Source organism: Sparus aurata, chromosome 22 (genome assembly GCF_900880675.1).
Source record: "Sparus aurata chromosome 22, fSpaAur1.1, whole genome shotgun sequence".
Lineage (NCBI taxonomy): Eukaryota > Metazoa > Chordata > Actinopteri > Spariformes > Sparidae > Sparus > Sparus aurata.
In genome coordinates this window covers 9,053,947-9,068,069 of record NC_044208.1, presented here as the reverse complement: position 1 = coordinate 9,068,069, position 14,123 = coordinate 9,053,947, and the positions used below count along the sequence as shown (strand labels likewise).

The 14,123-nt window shown below is 43.5% G+C and overlaps 1 protein-coding gene across 2 annotated transcripts; it reads right to left on the bottom strand.

Moving 5' to 3' along the window:
- Window positions 1-339: 339 nt before the first annotated feature.
- Window positions 340-13,658, bottom strand: LOC115574552 (uncharacterized). 2 transcript variants are annotated; one of them, XM_030406152.1, is made up of 8 exons: window positions 13,501-13,658; window positions 13,104-13,277; window positions 12,725-12,976; window positions 12,581-12,625; window positions 2,981-3,064; window positions 1,763-1,849; window positions 1,640-1,668; window positions 340-721 (listed from the first exon to the last, which is right to left on the bottom strand). In XM_030406152.1, the coding sequence occupies exons 1-8, from the start codon at window positions 13,607-13,609 to the stop codon at window positions 638-640; spliced, it is 864 nt and encodes a 287-aa protein (XP_030262012.1). In that variant the 5' UTR covers window positions 13,610-13,658; the 3' UTR covers window positions 340-637. The 2 variants fall into 2 exon arrangements, with proteins under 2 accessions (XP_030262012.1, XP_030262013.1); XM_030406153.1 differs by having other exon boundaries at window positions 13,129-13,274.
- Between the last annotated feature and the right edge of the window lie 465 nt (window positions 13,659-14,123).

Sequence of the window (14,123 nt, the reverse complement as noted above, 5' to 3'; positions counted from 1 at the left end):
ACAAAGGGTGGCTCAACTTACCCCAGTCTCCCCTACTTAATTACTTTTAGTTGAGTAAAGGAGTTGAAACAGTACTTCTGTCGTTTTTTTAAGTATCTGTACTTCTGCTTGAGGACAGAGCGTGTGGACTTTTGACACCTCTGATGTGCTGTTTCTTAACACAGCATCTTCTTCCTGTGATAATTAAGAAATCACTTCCTTATAATGACTTCAGTCTGTTTCACACCTCAGTTTGCTGTTGAATTTGGGTGTGGTGTTAGATTTTGTCACATTTGAACTTTTACATTTGATGCACATTTGAAGATCGTTAGTTGAGATAAATATTTGCAAAAATACGTGTTATTGTCTTTATATACTTTATTACAAAACAGACAGGATTCATGATTTACAGCACACGTACACAGACAGCTGAAGAGTCAAACTCCTCGTCCAGCAGTTTGACTCCAGCCTGTTAGTCCAGCTCAGACTGAAACACAAAGAGCTCCGCACAGAAAAGACATTTGTCATATTAATGAATAAAAGCAAATACATTCAGTCTAACTCTAGTCTGATTCTATTGTTATCTCCTCATGTGAAATATAATGAGGTGATGTTTTACAGCTGTGGACTTGTTTCTCTGATGAGTTGATGTTGATGATCAGTGGAGTCTGACGGAGGCAGACGGCTCTCCGGTGTTTTCATAGACCACTGTACCTTCATCTTCATCTTCATCATCATGCTCCTGAGGAAAACACAACACTCTGGGTGAAAATGGAGCAAATAAATGTTGAAACACAAAGCAGCTCCAGAGAAACAGTTCAGGGCCTCGTTAGATTGATCGTTATTGTAGAAGAAAGAGCTTTATTAATTCACTTTTCTAACAAACACTCTCAGGAAAAGTTCACAGACTCAGACATGTATTCAGGTTTTCAGATTACAATCCCAATTCTCTGACTTTCAGACTTCCTGTCCTCTACGTTTAGCACAAGGAAATCCAAAATAACGGTTTACTTTAAGTTTCACTACCTGATGTCCTTATAGTCTCAAAAGACTGCGAGCCCAGTCGCCAGGGTAAAATTATGGCAGTTTACATTACTGCAAACCACTGATACTTTCACATGTGTGTGTGTCATGAAGCTACTTACAATACTGACATTTCCAGCAAATGGCTCATATCACATTCACATTCACATTCTAATGGCCAGACTTTCAAATCTGAAAGTCCTGAGGAGATCGAGCTGATGTTTCAACATTTGTAAGCGTGACAGCACTGGATATTTTTGAAGAAACCTTGCCTAAAGTACCAGTTGTATTTGAGGTGACATGAATTGTTGTTTTAAGAGTTCATGAAATCCGGTAGCTTGATCAGTGGCCTTAAACTTTAAACTGTGACGCTCTCTTATCCAAACCCTAACCAAGTTGTTTTTGTGCCTAAACCTAACCACGGCATATGCACAACCTTGTAACCAAACACAATTGTACGAGGAACCCAAAGAACTATAAAAGTGTAAACATAACAATGTTTAAAGTTTCAACACATTTGTGGTTTTGCAGAAACGTAAATCGCCATCAAATGTTCTGACAGTTGGGTTTTCATGTCTTACATTGTCCCTCCACTGCTGAAGCTGAACACAAGCTCACACCTGAGTTTAAAACTCACCCTGTTTTCTTCCCTCTGTGTTTTGTTCCCTGAAAAAACAAAAAGAAGTCATATCAAGTTTAGTTTGCACAGTGAAAGTCCAGGTTTATCAAAGCTTCCTGTTTCATCTGTGGCTGCTCTCACCTTTAGTTCTCGTCCACATGTTGACTGTAACAACACTTATTAAGAGTGCTGACAAAACCACAGACACAATGATGAACCGCCACCTAACTGAAAAAAAGAGAATTTAGAGGAGTTAAATATAATCAGAGGCGTTTTGATGATGAGATCTTTGGTCATGAGTTATTTTACTGTCTCTATACCTCTGATATCTGAAACAAGACGTTTGTTTGTTTGTAAGTGTTCTTTTGATTGTTTAATTTTCACTGATGCACATCTTGTTGTTGCATCATCAACAATCAACAATCTGTTTAGTTAGCACAAACAGTCATCTGTCTAAAATCTAAAACCTGAAATCTAAACAAACATTTAAAAAAGTAGCAAATTAGTTTGAAGAGGTTTCATTCAGCTCATCATCTGAAGAGGGAGAGAGAGAAAGAAAGAGATGGGGGAAAGAGGGAGAGAGGAAGAGTGGCAGTGATAGAGATTTTTTTTCATCTTTAAGAATAACTCCATTTTTGTCATTTTCCCAAAAAGAAATTTACAAATAAATACAATCATGTTCAGAAACATGGACAAATCAATAAATAAATACTTGTCTTTTAAAAAAAATCTCAATAACTCCTCAGAAACAAACAGCTGGCTTTCTATCACAGAGCACAACATCACAATGAGCCCACATCAGGCTGAACTGATCCACATCCTTTATTTCTCTGTAATAATTCAATCGATCAATGATCTGGCTTTGACCATCCTCCTGAACAGCAGTGTCAATGACTTCTAAGTGGTCAATTTTATCTTCCTGCTCACATACACAGCCATCTTTGAGTGTCCCAAAATGAAGTTAGCATTTGTGTTTGGCTGGCCTTCTGTGCTTAAACCCCAAATTAACATTTGTCTGGAGAAGATTTCTCCCACTTTTCTAAACAATCTCTCCAACAACCTGAACAACGGTGCCAGACGCACACACTCTGGAAAACAGTGGAACACAGTTTCTTTGTGAGGACTGAAAGGACATGCATCACTTACAACTCTGTTAATAACAGTTAGGGAAGCATTGACTGCTACTGCGCCATGTAAGAGCCTCCACTGTAGGTCAGCTAGCCTCTTTGTTCATGGGGGCTTATACAAGCCATTACAGGAGAGTTTGACATCACCTCCCAAGTGCAGGTGACCTCGCCAAAGTGTGACAACGTGATCATGAAGCTTGTTTTTGTTTAGACACTTCACCATCAGTTTTACCTTCGACGTCTTGTAGGTTTAGCAGGGAAGAACTGTTCTCCTCCAGGAAATAAGCAGTACACTTACCAAACCAGGGATGAACACCTAAAGTAGTAAAAGGATCATCAGCATTAGGCACAGACACTTCTCCAACAGGACACACTCCTGTCCAGTCACAGTGTCCAAAAAGCTGCTTGATGACCCTCACAGATCTTTTTCCCGGGCTTGCTGCTAGTGCCGCTGCATTATTCAAATCCATTCAGATCCAGCAATGTCCACAACAGATCAAAGATTTGATCCCTGCTCTGCAGAACAGTTCTGTCACAGCTGATCATGCCCAGCAGGGGGCGTCCAACCGTACTCCGTGCACCACCGGCTCCCTCAACAACCTGTAAAAGGAGTCACTGTGCTCCAGTCTCTCCTTCACCAGTGTTTTCCACACTGTGAAGACATCACGGTAGAAAGGTGGTAGAGTCCTAAGGTTCAAAGTTTGTACATCCATTAGAAAAAATGAGTCCTGCAGTCCCAGACCACCAAACTGTCATAGGACCTTATGTGCAAGCGGTCTCCATACCAAGTCTTAAGGGCCAAACAGCAGGATGAAATGCTGGACAAAATGAAGGCAGAAAGCAGCGCTTCTACTTGGTAAATGTATGAGTCCCTGTCCTCCTTCTTCGGGAGAATATCTTTTAATGTTATTTCATGATCCTGTAAAACACTTTGTGTTGTGTATGAATTTGTGCTATACAAATAAACTTGCCTTGCCTAAACTTGCCCATCAGGCAGACGCAAGCAGTGCATGTGTCCTTCCTGCTCCTGTCATTTTTCCAGCCCAAAGAAAAAAGAGGTTGGTGTGTCCATTTCATTTGACATTAAAATCGAGTCTTTACAAGAGCTCCTCTTGCTCTATCCTGGAGACCAGAGCCCAAACTTCTCCTACGCTCAGCCAGGTTTCGTCTCTGATCTGCAAGTCTCTCCTCAACCTCCTTTATGCTGCTCTCTATCCTTCCTATAGCTCTTTTCATCTCTGCAGTAGCAGATGCTGTATACTGTTGACTAAAGTGTCTAATTTGACACTATCCCAGCTGAGTGAATCAAACTCCTCCTTCCCTTCTCTCCACACCACCCAATATTCTTTAAAAGAAGAGTAAAAAGGGCATCTTGTAAAAGCCTCACATTGATTTCCAATATGCAGAGTGCCTACATCCTGAGGAAATATTCAGGTGACACTGGACCATACAGTGGTCTGAAGATACAGCAGGGGACAACCGTGTCCTAACCAGTCTATTGTTGTGTCTACTTAAAAACATATATCCTGTCCAGCCTAGCTGCACAAACCCTATCAGGCCCTGCTTTCATCCATGTGAAGCCCCTCTTGTCTGGGTGTTGAACCCTCCATGTATCCACCAGATCATATTCTGTTAAAATCCAGCCCAACACACTGGCTGAACCCACATGTGGCTCTTCACCCCTCCTGTCTAGATGCGGATCAACAGTACAGTTTAACACACCCCTTTTCTCCCGGTCTGAGGCGCCATTTATATTAAGTGACCCAATTTTTAAAACCTCCATAAGAAACTTAGAAAGCGACAGAACCAGCAGGACAAAAGGCCCCCGTGACAAACCAGACACTCATCATATATCCAGTGATCCAAGATTACTCCTGACAGTTGGCGCCCATTTCTTTTAGCCTAAACCTTTTTCTTGGAGTCACCCCAGCACCTGAGGCCGCCCTCCTACACCCGAGTGCGATCTGTGTTTCTCACAGATCTGAGAAACTTCTGGGAGTCCGGAAAATATTCAGTCAAATCAATGTTCTTCAAATTCTTAGTTTTGGTCAGAAAATTGTCAATTTCCTCAAAGGAGTACACTTCACCTTCACCTGCCTGACTGCCTGACAACGCAGTCTCTTCATCCCCCTGATCATCCTAACACACTGCCTCCCCCTGCAGACTGCTCTCTCACCTGTCCTCCTCCTGCAGACTGCCCTCTCACCTCTCCTCCCCCTGCAGACTGCCCTCTCACCTGTCCTCCCCCTGCAGACTGCCCTCTCACCTGTCCTCCCCCTGCAGACTGCTCTCTCACCTCTCCTCCCCCTGCAGACTGCCCTCTCACCTGTCCTCCCCCTGCAAACTGCCCTCTCACCTGTCCTCCTCCTGCAGACTGTCCCCTCACCTGTCCTCCCCCTGCAGACTGCCCTCTCACCTCTCCTCCCCCTGCAGACTGCCCTCTCACCTGTCCTCCCCCTGTAGACTGTCCTCTCACCTCTCCTCCCCCTGCAGACTGCCCTCTCACCTGTCCTCCCCCTGCAGACTGCCCTCTCACCTCTCCTCCCCCTGCAGACTGCCCTCTCACCTGTCCTCCCCCTGCAGACTGTCCTCTCACCTCTCCTCCCCCTGCAGACTGCCCTCTCACCTGTCCTCCCCCTGCAGACTGCCCTCTCACCTCTCCTCCCCCTGCAGACTGCCCTCTCACCTGTCCTCCCCCTGCAGACTGTCCTCTCACCTCTCCTCCCTCTGCAGACTGCCCTCTCACCTCTCCTCCCCCTGCAGACTGCCCTCTCACCTGTCCTCCCTCTGCAGACTGCTCTCTCACCTCTCCTCCCCCTGCAGACTGCCCTCTCACCTGTCCTCCCCCTGCAGACTGCCCTCTCACCTGTCCTCCCCCTGCAGACTGTCCTCTCACCTCTCCTCCCCCTGCAGACTGCCCTCTCACCTGTCCTCCCCCTGCAGACTGTCCTCTCACCTCTCCTCCCCCTGCAGACTGCCCTCTCACCTGTCCTCCCCCTGCAGACTGCCCTCTCACCTGTCCTCCCCCTGCAGACTGCCCTCTCACCTCTCCTCCCTCTGCAGACTGCCCTCTCACCTCTCCTCCCTCTGCAGACTGCCCTCTCACCTGTCCTCCCCCTGCAGACTGCCCTCTCACCTGTCCTCCCCCTGCAGACTGCCCTCTCACCTCTCCTCCCTCTGCAGACTGCCCTCTCACCTGTCCTCCCCCTGCAGACTGCTCTCTCACCTCTCCTCCCCCTGCAGACTGCCCTCTCACCTCTCCTCCCCCTGCAGACTGCCCTCTCACCTGTCCTCCCCCTGCAGACTGCCCTCTCACCTGTCCTCCCCCTGCAGACTGTCCTTTCACCTGTCCTCCCCCTGCAGACTGTGGACATAATAACCTGTTTGCAGGTGCTGCCAGCAAAGAGACAGCCAGCAGTTTCCCCTTCACCACCACCCCGCTGACTAATAGCTGATTCACCAAATGTTCTTGCGTCAGAAACACAACCACCGTCTCGTTCATCCTTGAAGCATAGCCCAGATTCTGGCATCGAGGCACAAGCATCCGGCACACACCTGATGCCACTTCGCAGAGTTAACTCACCTCCACCTTCCTCCACCTCTCTGGCCAGAGTGGTCATCTCCACCACCGCACCGAAAAAACAAAAGGGATCAAACTCCTAAAAAAAACTGTTTAGACCCACTGAAAGACATGAAACAGTGAACACTCAAACCCCTAAACCAAAGAAAGGTAAGGAAAAACAAAGAAAAGGATGAAAAACAAAACACCAACCTCACGGCGTGTTTCCTCCTCTCAGGGGAGAGAGAGAGAGAGAGAGAGAGAGAGGTACCTAGTTGTGGTGGAGTGTCGTCCTCTGCAGATGTCTTCCTTCCTTCATTGTAGAATAGGATAGGAACATGAAATGTTAACACACAACAAATGATGATATAATACTTTGTGTTTACCAAAGAGACTCACTGTGAGTTAATAATGTCATCTTAAAATTATACTTCATGAATTCAGACCAAATGTACCAGAGTTAACTTTCCACAGCAGCGTCTGTCCACTCTGATCATCTGTCACTTCACACTCAGGTAACTTGTGATAGTTTGACTTGTGATTAAGATGAGGAGGTTTATATGTCACCCTGGCAGAACAGTCAAGCGGTCCTGTCTCCACTCCATCCATATTATCATCATACAGCCACTTCACTGTGAGTCCACAGTCACTATATGTCAACACAGAGCAGGTCAACATGTCTTGATCATCCAGCTGTAGTTTCTCCACTGGTGAAGATGAGACAAGACAATAAGAATAAATTAACCTCATCACTGTAATCATTAGTTTTGTAATGTTTAGTATTTTTTTCAAACAAAACACTTTGATCTAAAACATAAAGATTTAAATACTCACCGTTAACAACAGACAGATGAACAAGAGCATCTTCACCTTGTTGTCTTCCTGATTTGTCGTACTGTCTGCAGCTGTAACGACCAACATCCTCCAATGAGACATTTGTAATAACCAGAGAACAGCTCTCTGTCACGCTCAGTCTGTCTGATCGAGATCTGGGAATCTCACTTTTACTGATCTGTCCAAGATTTACCAGCTGTCTCCCTTGTTCCCCTTCATAACGATTGGCAAGCCAAGAAGTACTGTCACATTTGTCCTGAGTATTGATCACATTGTCACAAGGCAAAGTGACTTCATCTCCAACTCTGACAGTGACGGAGGCGTGACTCAGTCCAGTTACTGCTGTTGAAGATGAGAGATAAATATGAGAAAAAACTGGCAAAATGAGGAAATGTTTGTTATGTTCATTGCTTTTTTTCCACATTATTTCTTAATCCCTGTTTCCAAGAGTTCACAGAACTCACCACGTTAAAGATACATTATAACAGATGTTCTTGTCTTAGTTGAATCCAGTGTACCCAATAAAGAAACTTCAATGCACCTTCCATTTCTATATGTGATATACGTCTTCTTACCTGTGAACTGAAGCATCGCTGTCACAAATAAAGACATTTGAATCCATTTGAACTGGACCATCATGATTCTCTGTCTCTCTCCTTCTTCTGTCTCTCTTCTTATGATCATCTGAGTTTCTAAAGTCGAGAGAAGCTGCACCTACTTCCTGTGGTTCATATGATGTCACTTCCTCATTCTTAATCTTAAACTATTTTAGACCTTCATCTTACTGAATTTCTTGTAAATGTCACAATTTCCACTTTAACAGGTTTGTAATGTCCAGTCCCACAGTGGATTTGTGACACTGAGGTGTTTCACACATATGTTAGTGGTCTGAGGCCTGTTGGTTCCTCCTTCTTCCTCTGAACTTATTTCTGTCAGAGAAGTGAAGGGGAAGTGTTTTGATGAGAATGTGGGTACAACAGCAGCATCAAGCCTCCATGATATGTGCTGCTCAACTGGACAGTTCCAACACTTCACCTGTGGTCTGGAGGTTGTTCATGCTGTATGCTCACTGCAGACACGACTAGTTGGACATTTAAGATGTGTGAAATGTATTGACATCATTTTAGGTCAGAGTAGGTGGTCATGTGCATCCAAACCTTCTGAAAGTAGCTGAGTTATTAGATTTCTGCACATTCTCAGCTCACTTTGGCTGCATTTCTATCTGTATTAAGACATATTTTAGTGTCCAGAGAGAACAGAGCAGTTCAAGCCACCAGAGGGAAGGTTTACTGCTAGTAGAGTCAAGACATTCATAGTAGAGAATATTCACTTTACACCATGACACTGTTAGTACATGAAGGAGTCACAGATCACAGAGTAGAGTGAAGTGGTGAAGAGGTCTTTATTTGCAGATTGAATTGTTTACAGATTTAACAAAGAGAAGAATGTTATGTATTTACATTTACATATCGGGCATTTAGCAGACGCCTTTGTTCAAAGTGACTTACAATAAGTACATTTCTCACAAGAAAGAAACCAAAACATATCATCATCAATAACGTAAGAAAGGAACAATAGAAGTTATTTGAGTCAGCACACTAAACAGACACAAAGTTCTCACACTGATGAGTGATTTCAAAAACAATAAGTCGTCCAAAACTGAAAATGGTCTTCAGAGATTTATGTCATCTGAAGGCTTTAACGACTTGTGTAAATGTGATGTTATTTAACTGCAGTGGAGTCTTTTCTTTGATGACTTGATGTTGATGTGGAAGTTGTTGATCAGTGGAGTCTGACAGAGGCAGAAGTGTCTCCACGGTTTTCATATTTCACCACACCATCATCTTCATCTCCATCATGATCCACCTGTGAAACACAACACACACAAACTGTCACTCTGACACACTTTAACTGACAACTTTCACATCACTGACCCAAATTTAACACAAGAAATAAGAAAATCTGACAACACCTGAACGTACCATCACATACAGTTACTGGTATATATTTATATGTGTGTGTATATATATTATCCCAAAAGTGCTCCAAATTTTTCTCCCAGCTGACTGTTGATGTTTATAGACTGAGTCAGCTGAACCTGAACGCACCACCAGCTCCTGTCTGGTCTGATCTTTACCTGACTGGCTGCTGCACCTGAACGCCTCACTGGTCTCTGGTTCCCTGGAAAATAAAGCACAGAGTAACATTTCAGCTCTAAACTGACAGTTTGTGTTCATCAGTCCAAACAGATGTTGGTGTGAATGTTCTCACCTGGAGCTCTGATGAGAAGAACAGTAATCACAGTAATTAGGACGAGTTCAGCCACACGCAGAACCAACATGATGTAGTCGACAACAGAACAATCTGCACGAGCTGTGGAGCAGAAACATCATGTCAGAGAACAAAGTTACCATCAAACATCAGGAGCACAACACATGTGTTCAGTCATGTTAGTGACAGTCTGAAAGATGCTAACAGGGAGTTTAGTGGTCAGAGAGAGAGAGAGAGAGAATGTGAATTTTAACAATACCTGAAATGAAAAACAAAAAATTCAATATAGTATTAAACCTCAACAATAAACAACATACAAAAACAACACGGCAATAAATCAAGATTCGCAGAATCCAAATCAGCTCAGTTCACTTTCAAAGATCAGCTGGTCATCAACAACACAGCTGATGTTTGTAACACCACACAGATCTTTCTTCTTTCCCAGTAATAATGAAAATCTATTTTTAAACAGGCTTTCAACATTTTTACAAACACAAAACATCATCATCCACAGCTCTCTCTATTCTGTTCCTTCTGCTCAGATACACGGCCATCATTGCTGTCCCCACAGTGAAATTAAAAAGTACCTCTAGCCCATCACAAACATATGTTTCCAAAAACTTCCCAAATAGTCCAAAAACGTGTTTGTTCTCAATGCTGGTTTATACAGCGCTCTGCATTCAGGTCCAACACCATCACTCAGGCCTGAGGGAGCTCTCCATGGAGGGTCACTGCTACCATTCAGTTTGTCCCTCTGCAAAACGTTCTTACTTTTACCAGACGGCCTTTAATAACTTCTTCAGCTTCTACAGACTGAGGAAGAAAGTTTCTGGAAAAAAGAATGCCAACTCCACAACTGTTGCTGGTTCTGTGACTTTAGAAGGTTTCACTGTTCAACTCTGTCCTCCAGTCAGTCTGGTTATCAGGAGTACTGTGTGTCTCCAAAATAACATCCAGCTTTTTGAGAGAACACAGCTTGAAAAGAGACACCCTTTTCCCATCATCCCTTGCTCCATTTATGTTCAAGCTGCCTATTCTTATGTCTTCCATGGCATAAAAAAGGTTGAAAACAAAAACGATTGAACAAAACAGGCAAAAGAAGGAATAACTATCAGACTTATTCATCATCATCTAACTGCTGTTTGACCTTTTGAAGCAGTTTGTTCAGACGGTAAGTCTCCTGGTCAGTGAAAGTGTTCTCCCCCAGAACTCCAGAACTTCTCCTGAAAGCCTTTACTGAACCAATGAACAGCTGTAGATCAGGGAACACTTCTAAGACTTTAACATTTCTGGCTCCTTTAGAGTTCTTCAGGAACTTCTTCACACTCAATAAAGAGTAACCTCTCCTGCTGTGAGCCCACGTCTGTGAGGAAGCTACAGACTCTTCATCACTCTCCTCATCATCTTCACTCTCACCTGACTGCAGACTCTCACTGTGAAGAGACACTTTCTTCACTTTAGCAGAAGGCCGACACTCGTCACTGCTCACTTTCCTCTTCTCATTGTCTTTAAAGGAGTCTTCATCTATCAGCATGTCACCTTCCTCCTCCAGAGGACATTCTGCCTCCTTTGCTTCAGTGTGTGTGTCCACTGTGTCTCTGTTCATACTGTCAGTGTCAGGAACCTGAACCTACAGGAACCAGACCAGCTGTACCTGAACCAACAGAAACCGGACCAGCTGTACCTGAACCAACAGAAGTCGGACAAGTCTGAATCAGCAGAACCACGATCATCAAAAACGGGGCTGACAGCACCTGAGTCACCAGCCTGTGAACTACCACAACCTGAACCACCAGCCTGTGAACGATCAGAGCTTGAACCATCAGCCTGTGAACGATCAGAGCTTGAACCACCAGCCTGTGAACGATCAGAGCTTGAACCATCAGCCTGTGAACGATCAGAGCTTGAACCACCAGCCTGTGAACCATCAGAACCAGAATTAGCAGCCCCTCTATGCTCAGTTTCAGCCTGGTGCTTGCTTTGTGTGTCTTCCTGCTGTGAATTCTGTGTGTGTTCTTTTTCTGGACCTGGTGCTGCAGTCTCACCATTATCTGTCCCAGCATCTTGTTTCCGTGGACCGGTCCGGATGAGGTGACCCTCCACTCCACAGCCAAAACATTTCATCCTCTCAGGAGACGCAGAAACAATGTGCCAGTACTACCTGTTAGAGCCATGGAGAACATGTGGCTTGTGTTTGCATTTTGTGTCTAATTAGTTAATATATATTATGCTTTCATTTATAAGAATTAATCATAACTGATATTTTGTTTCATCTTAATGCAAGTAATGTCTACTCAGTAGATAAGGTTTTATTATGCTTTTATTTTGTATTGCTGCCACAAAACCGATACTGCCGTAAAGCGCAGTTTGTTGTAGTAAAAAGGTAGTAAATACTAGCCATGTGGGCACCTGTCAGCATCTGTTTTGAGGTAATTAAGGTAACAGAGCAGGACGGGAGCAACAATTTTCTGACCGTAGCTTAACCGTCATTTTAGACATAAGAGCTTTTCTGTTTTCTGTCAATTAGTGTGAGGTGACAGACCGGATATCCACAATTTTGCTTGGAAACCTGTATTTTTGTTTAAAGTGGATATTTTGAGAATAAATCGCCACATTTTTGCTTTTTACATCGGCTTCGTTTCCTTCTTGGATTTTCTTTGGAGTTTATTGCCTTATGACAAGCACGAGTACAGAAACTTTACGTCCTGCAAGAGTGGCAAATAGGTTGCCACTAACACTACCTGAACAAAGGTGTCTTGGATCACTACACCTCGTTCAACAACCATGCTCACTTTATCAACACTGTCCAGAAAAATGACGACTCCATTGTTCATCCTAGATTTGGACCGTCAGAACCGAGCATTTCTCTGATTGCTGAACTGCAATCCTCCACAGAGCAATTAACAGTCGGAAAGAGTTTAACTCTGTGCCTATGTGAGCTTCTCCAGCCTCACACCTCCGACTGCATGAGTCGGCATGACCTCCAGCCGAGGCCGGTCGGTACCGCTCCGGATCCAAACCGCTTCGAACTACAGCACAGAATACAACTGTAGTAACAAACAAACTAACAAACATACAAAAGATAGAAACACACTTAGTAGCTGAAATGCACACCCACTCTCACCGACACTCCACATACACTCAGAGAGAGAGAGAGAGAGAAAGTACCTAGTTGTGGTGGAGTGTCGTCCTCTGCAGATGATGTCTTGCTTCCTTCATCGTTGAATAGGACATGAAATGTTAACACACCACAAATGATAATATAATACTTTATACTTTAAATTATACTTCATGAAATCAGACCAAATGTACCTGAGTTAACTTTCCACAGCAGCGTCTGTCCACTCTGATCATCTGTCACTTCACACTCAGGTAACTTGTGATAGTTTGACTTGTTATTAAGATGAGGAGGTTTATATGTCACCCTGGCAGAACAGCGAAGCTGCACTGTCTCCACTCCATCCATATTATCATCATACAGCCACTGCACTGTGTATCCACATCCACTATATGACAACACAGTGCAGGTCAACATGTCTCTATCACCCGCCTGTAGTTTCTCCACTGGTGAAGATGAGACAAGACAACAAGGATAAATTAACCTCATCACTGTAATCATTAGTTTTGTCATGTTTAGTATTTTGTCATTCTGTCACGCTCAGTCTGTCTGATCGAGATCTGGGAATCTCACTTTTACTGATCCGCCCAAGATTTACCAGCTGTTTTGCTGATTCCCCTTCATAACAACTGCCAAGCCAAGAAGTACTGTCACATTTGTCCTGAGTATTGATCACATTGGCACAAGGCAAAGTGGCTTTATCTCCAACTCTGGCAGTGACGGAGACGTAATTCAGTCCAGTTACTGCTGTTGAAGATGAGAGATACATATGAGAAAAACTGGCAAAATGAGGAAATGTTTGTTAAGTTCATTGTTCATGTGATGATTATTTCTTCATTCTTAAATTCACTAAACTCGCCACGTTAAAGACACATTATAACAGATTTTCTTGTCTTAGTTGAATCCAATGTACCTAATAAAGAAACTTCAATGCACCTTCCATTTCTATATGTGATATACGTCTTCTTACCTGTGAACTGAAGCATCCCTGTCACAAATAAAGACATTTGAATCCATTTGAACTGGACCATCATGATTCTCTGTCTCTCTCCTTCTTCTGTCTCTCTTCTTATGATCATCTGAGTTTCTAAAGTCGTGCTTTAGTCGAGAGAAGCTGCACCTACTTCCTGTGGTTTATAAGATGTCACATCCTCATTCTTAGTTTTAGTCGGTTTTGGATTTTTATTTCACTGAATTTCTTGTAAATGTCACAGTTTCCACATTTACAGGTTTGAAATGTAGTTTTGTCTCATCCACAGTGACTGACAGCAACCACAAACTCTTGATCACCAACATGAGATGCAGCCATCAGTGAAGAGGTCAGAGGTCAGAGGTCGCAGCAGCCCGACAAAGATCCTGTGAAACTGGAATGAGCGAGTGAAGAAAACAAAGTCACTGATTACAAGACAAAGGAAAATGTTTGAGTCAATCTAACACTGTAACAAACTATATGAAGACTCTTATTGAGTCTCAAGTTCACACTGTGTCCAGTCCCACAGTGTATTTGTGACACTGACGTGTTTCACACATATGTTAGTGGTCTGAGACCTGTTGGTTCCTCCCTCTTTCTCTGAACTTGTTTCTCTCAGAGAA

Coding starts and splice junctions, on each gene's coding strand:
- LOC115574552 (XM_030406152.1), bottom strand. CDS start 13,609: ATGATCATAAGAAGAGAGACAGAAGAAGGAGAGAGACAGAGAATCATG. Junction 12,626..12,724: donor GCTGTGGAAAGTTAACTCAG/GTACATTTGGTC, acceptor TCAACGATGAAG/GAAGCAAGACATCATCTGCA. Junction 1,850..2,980: donor AAACCTACAAGACGTCGAAG/GTAAAACTGATG, acceptor TCTTTTTTTCAG/TTAGGTGGCGGTTCATCATT.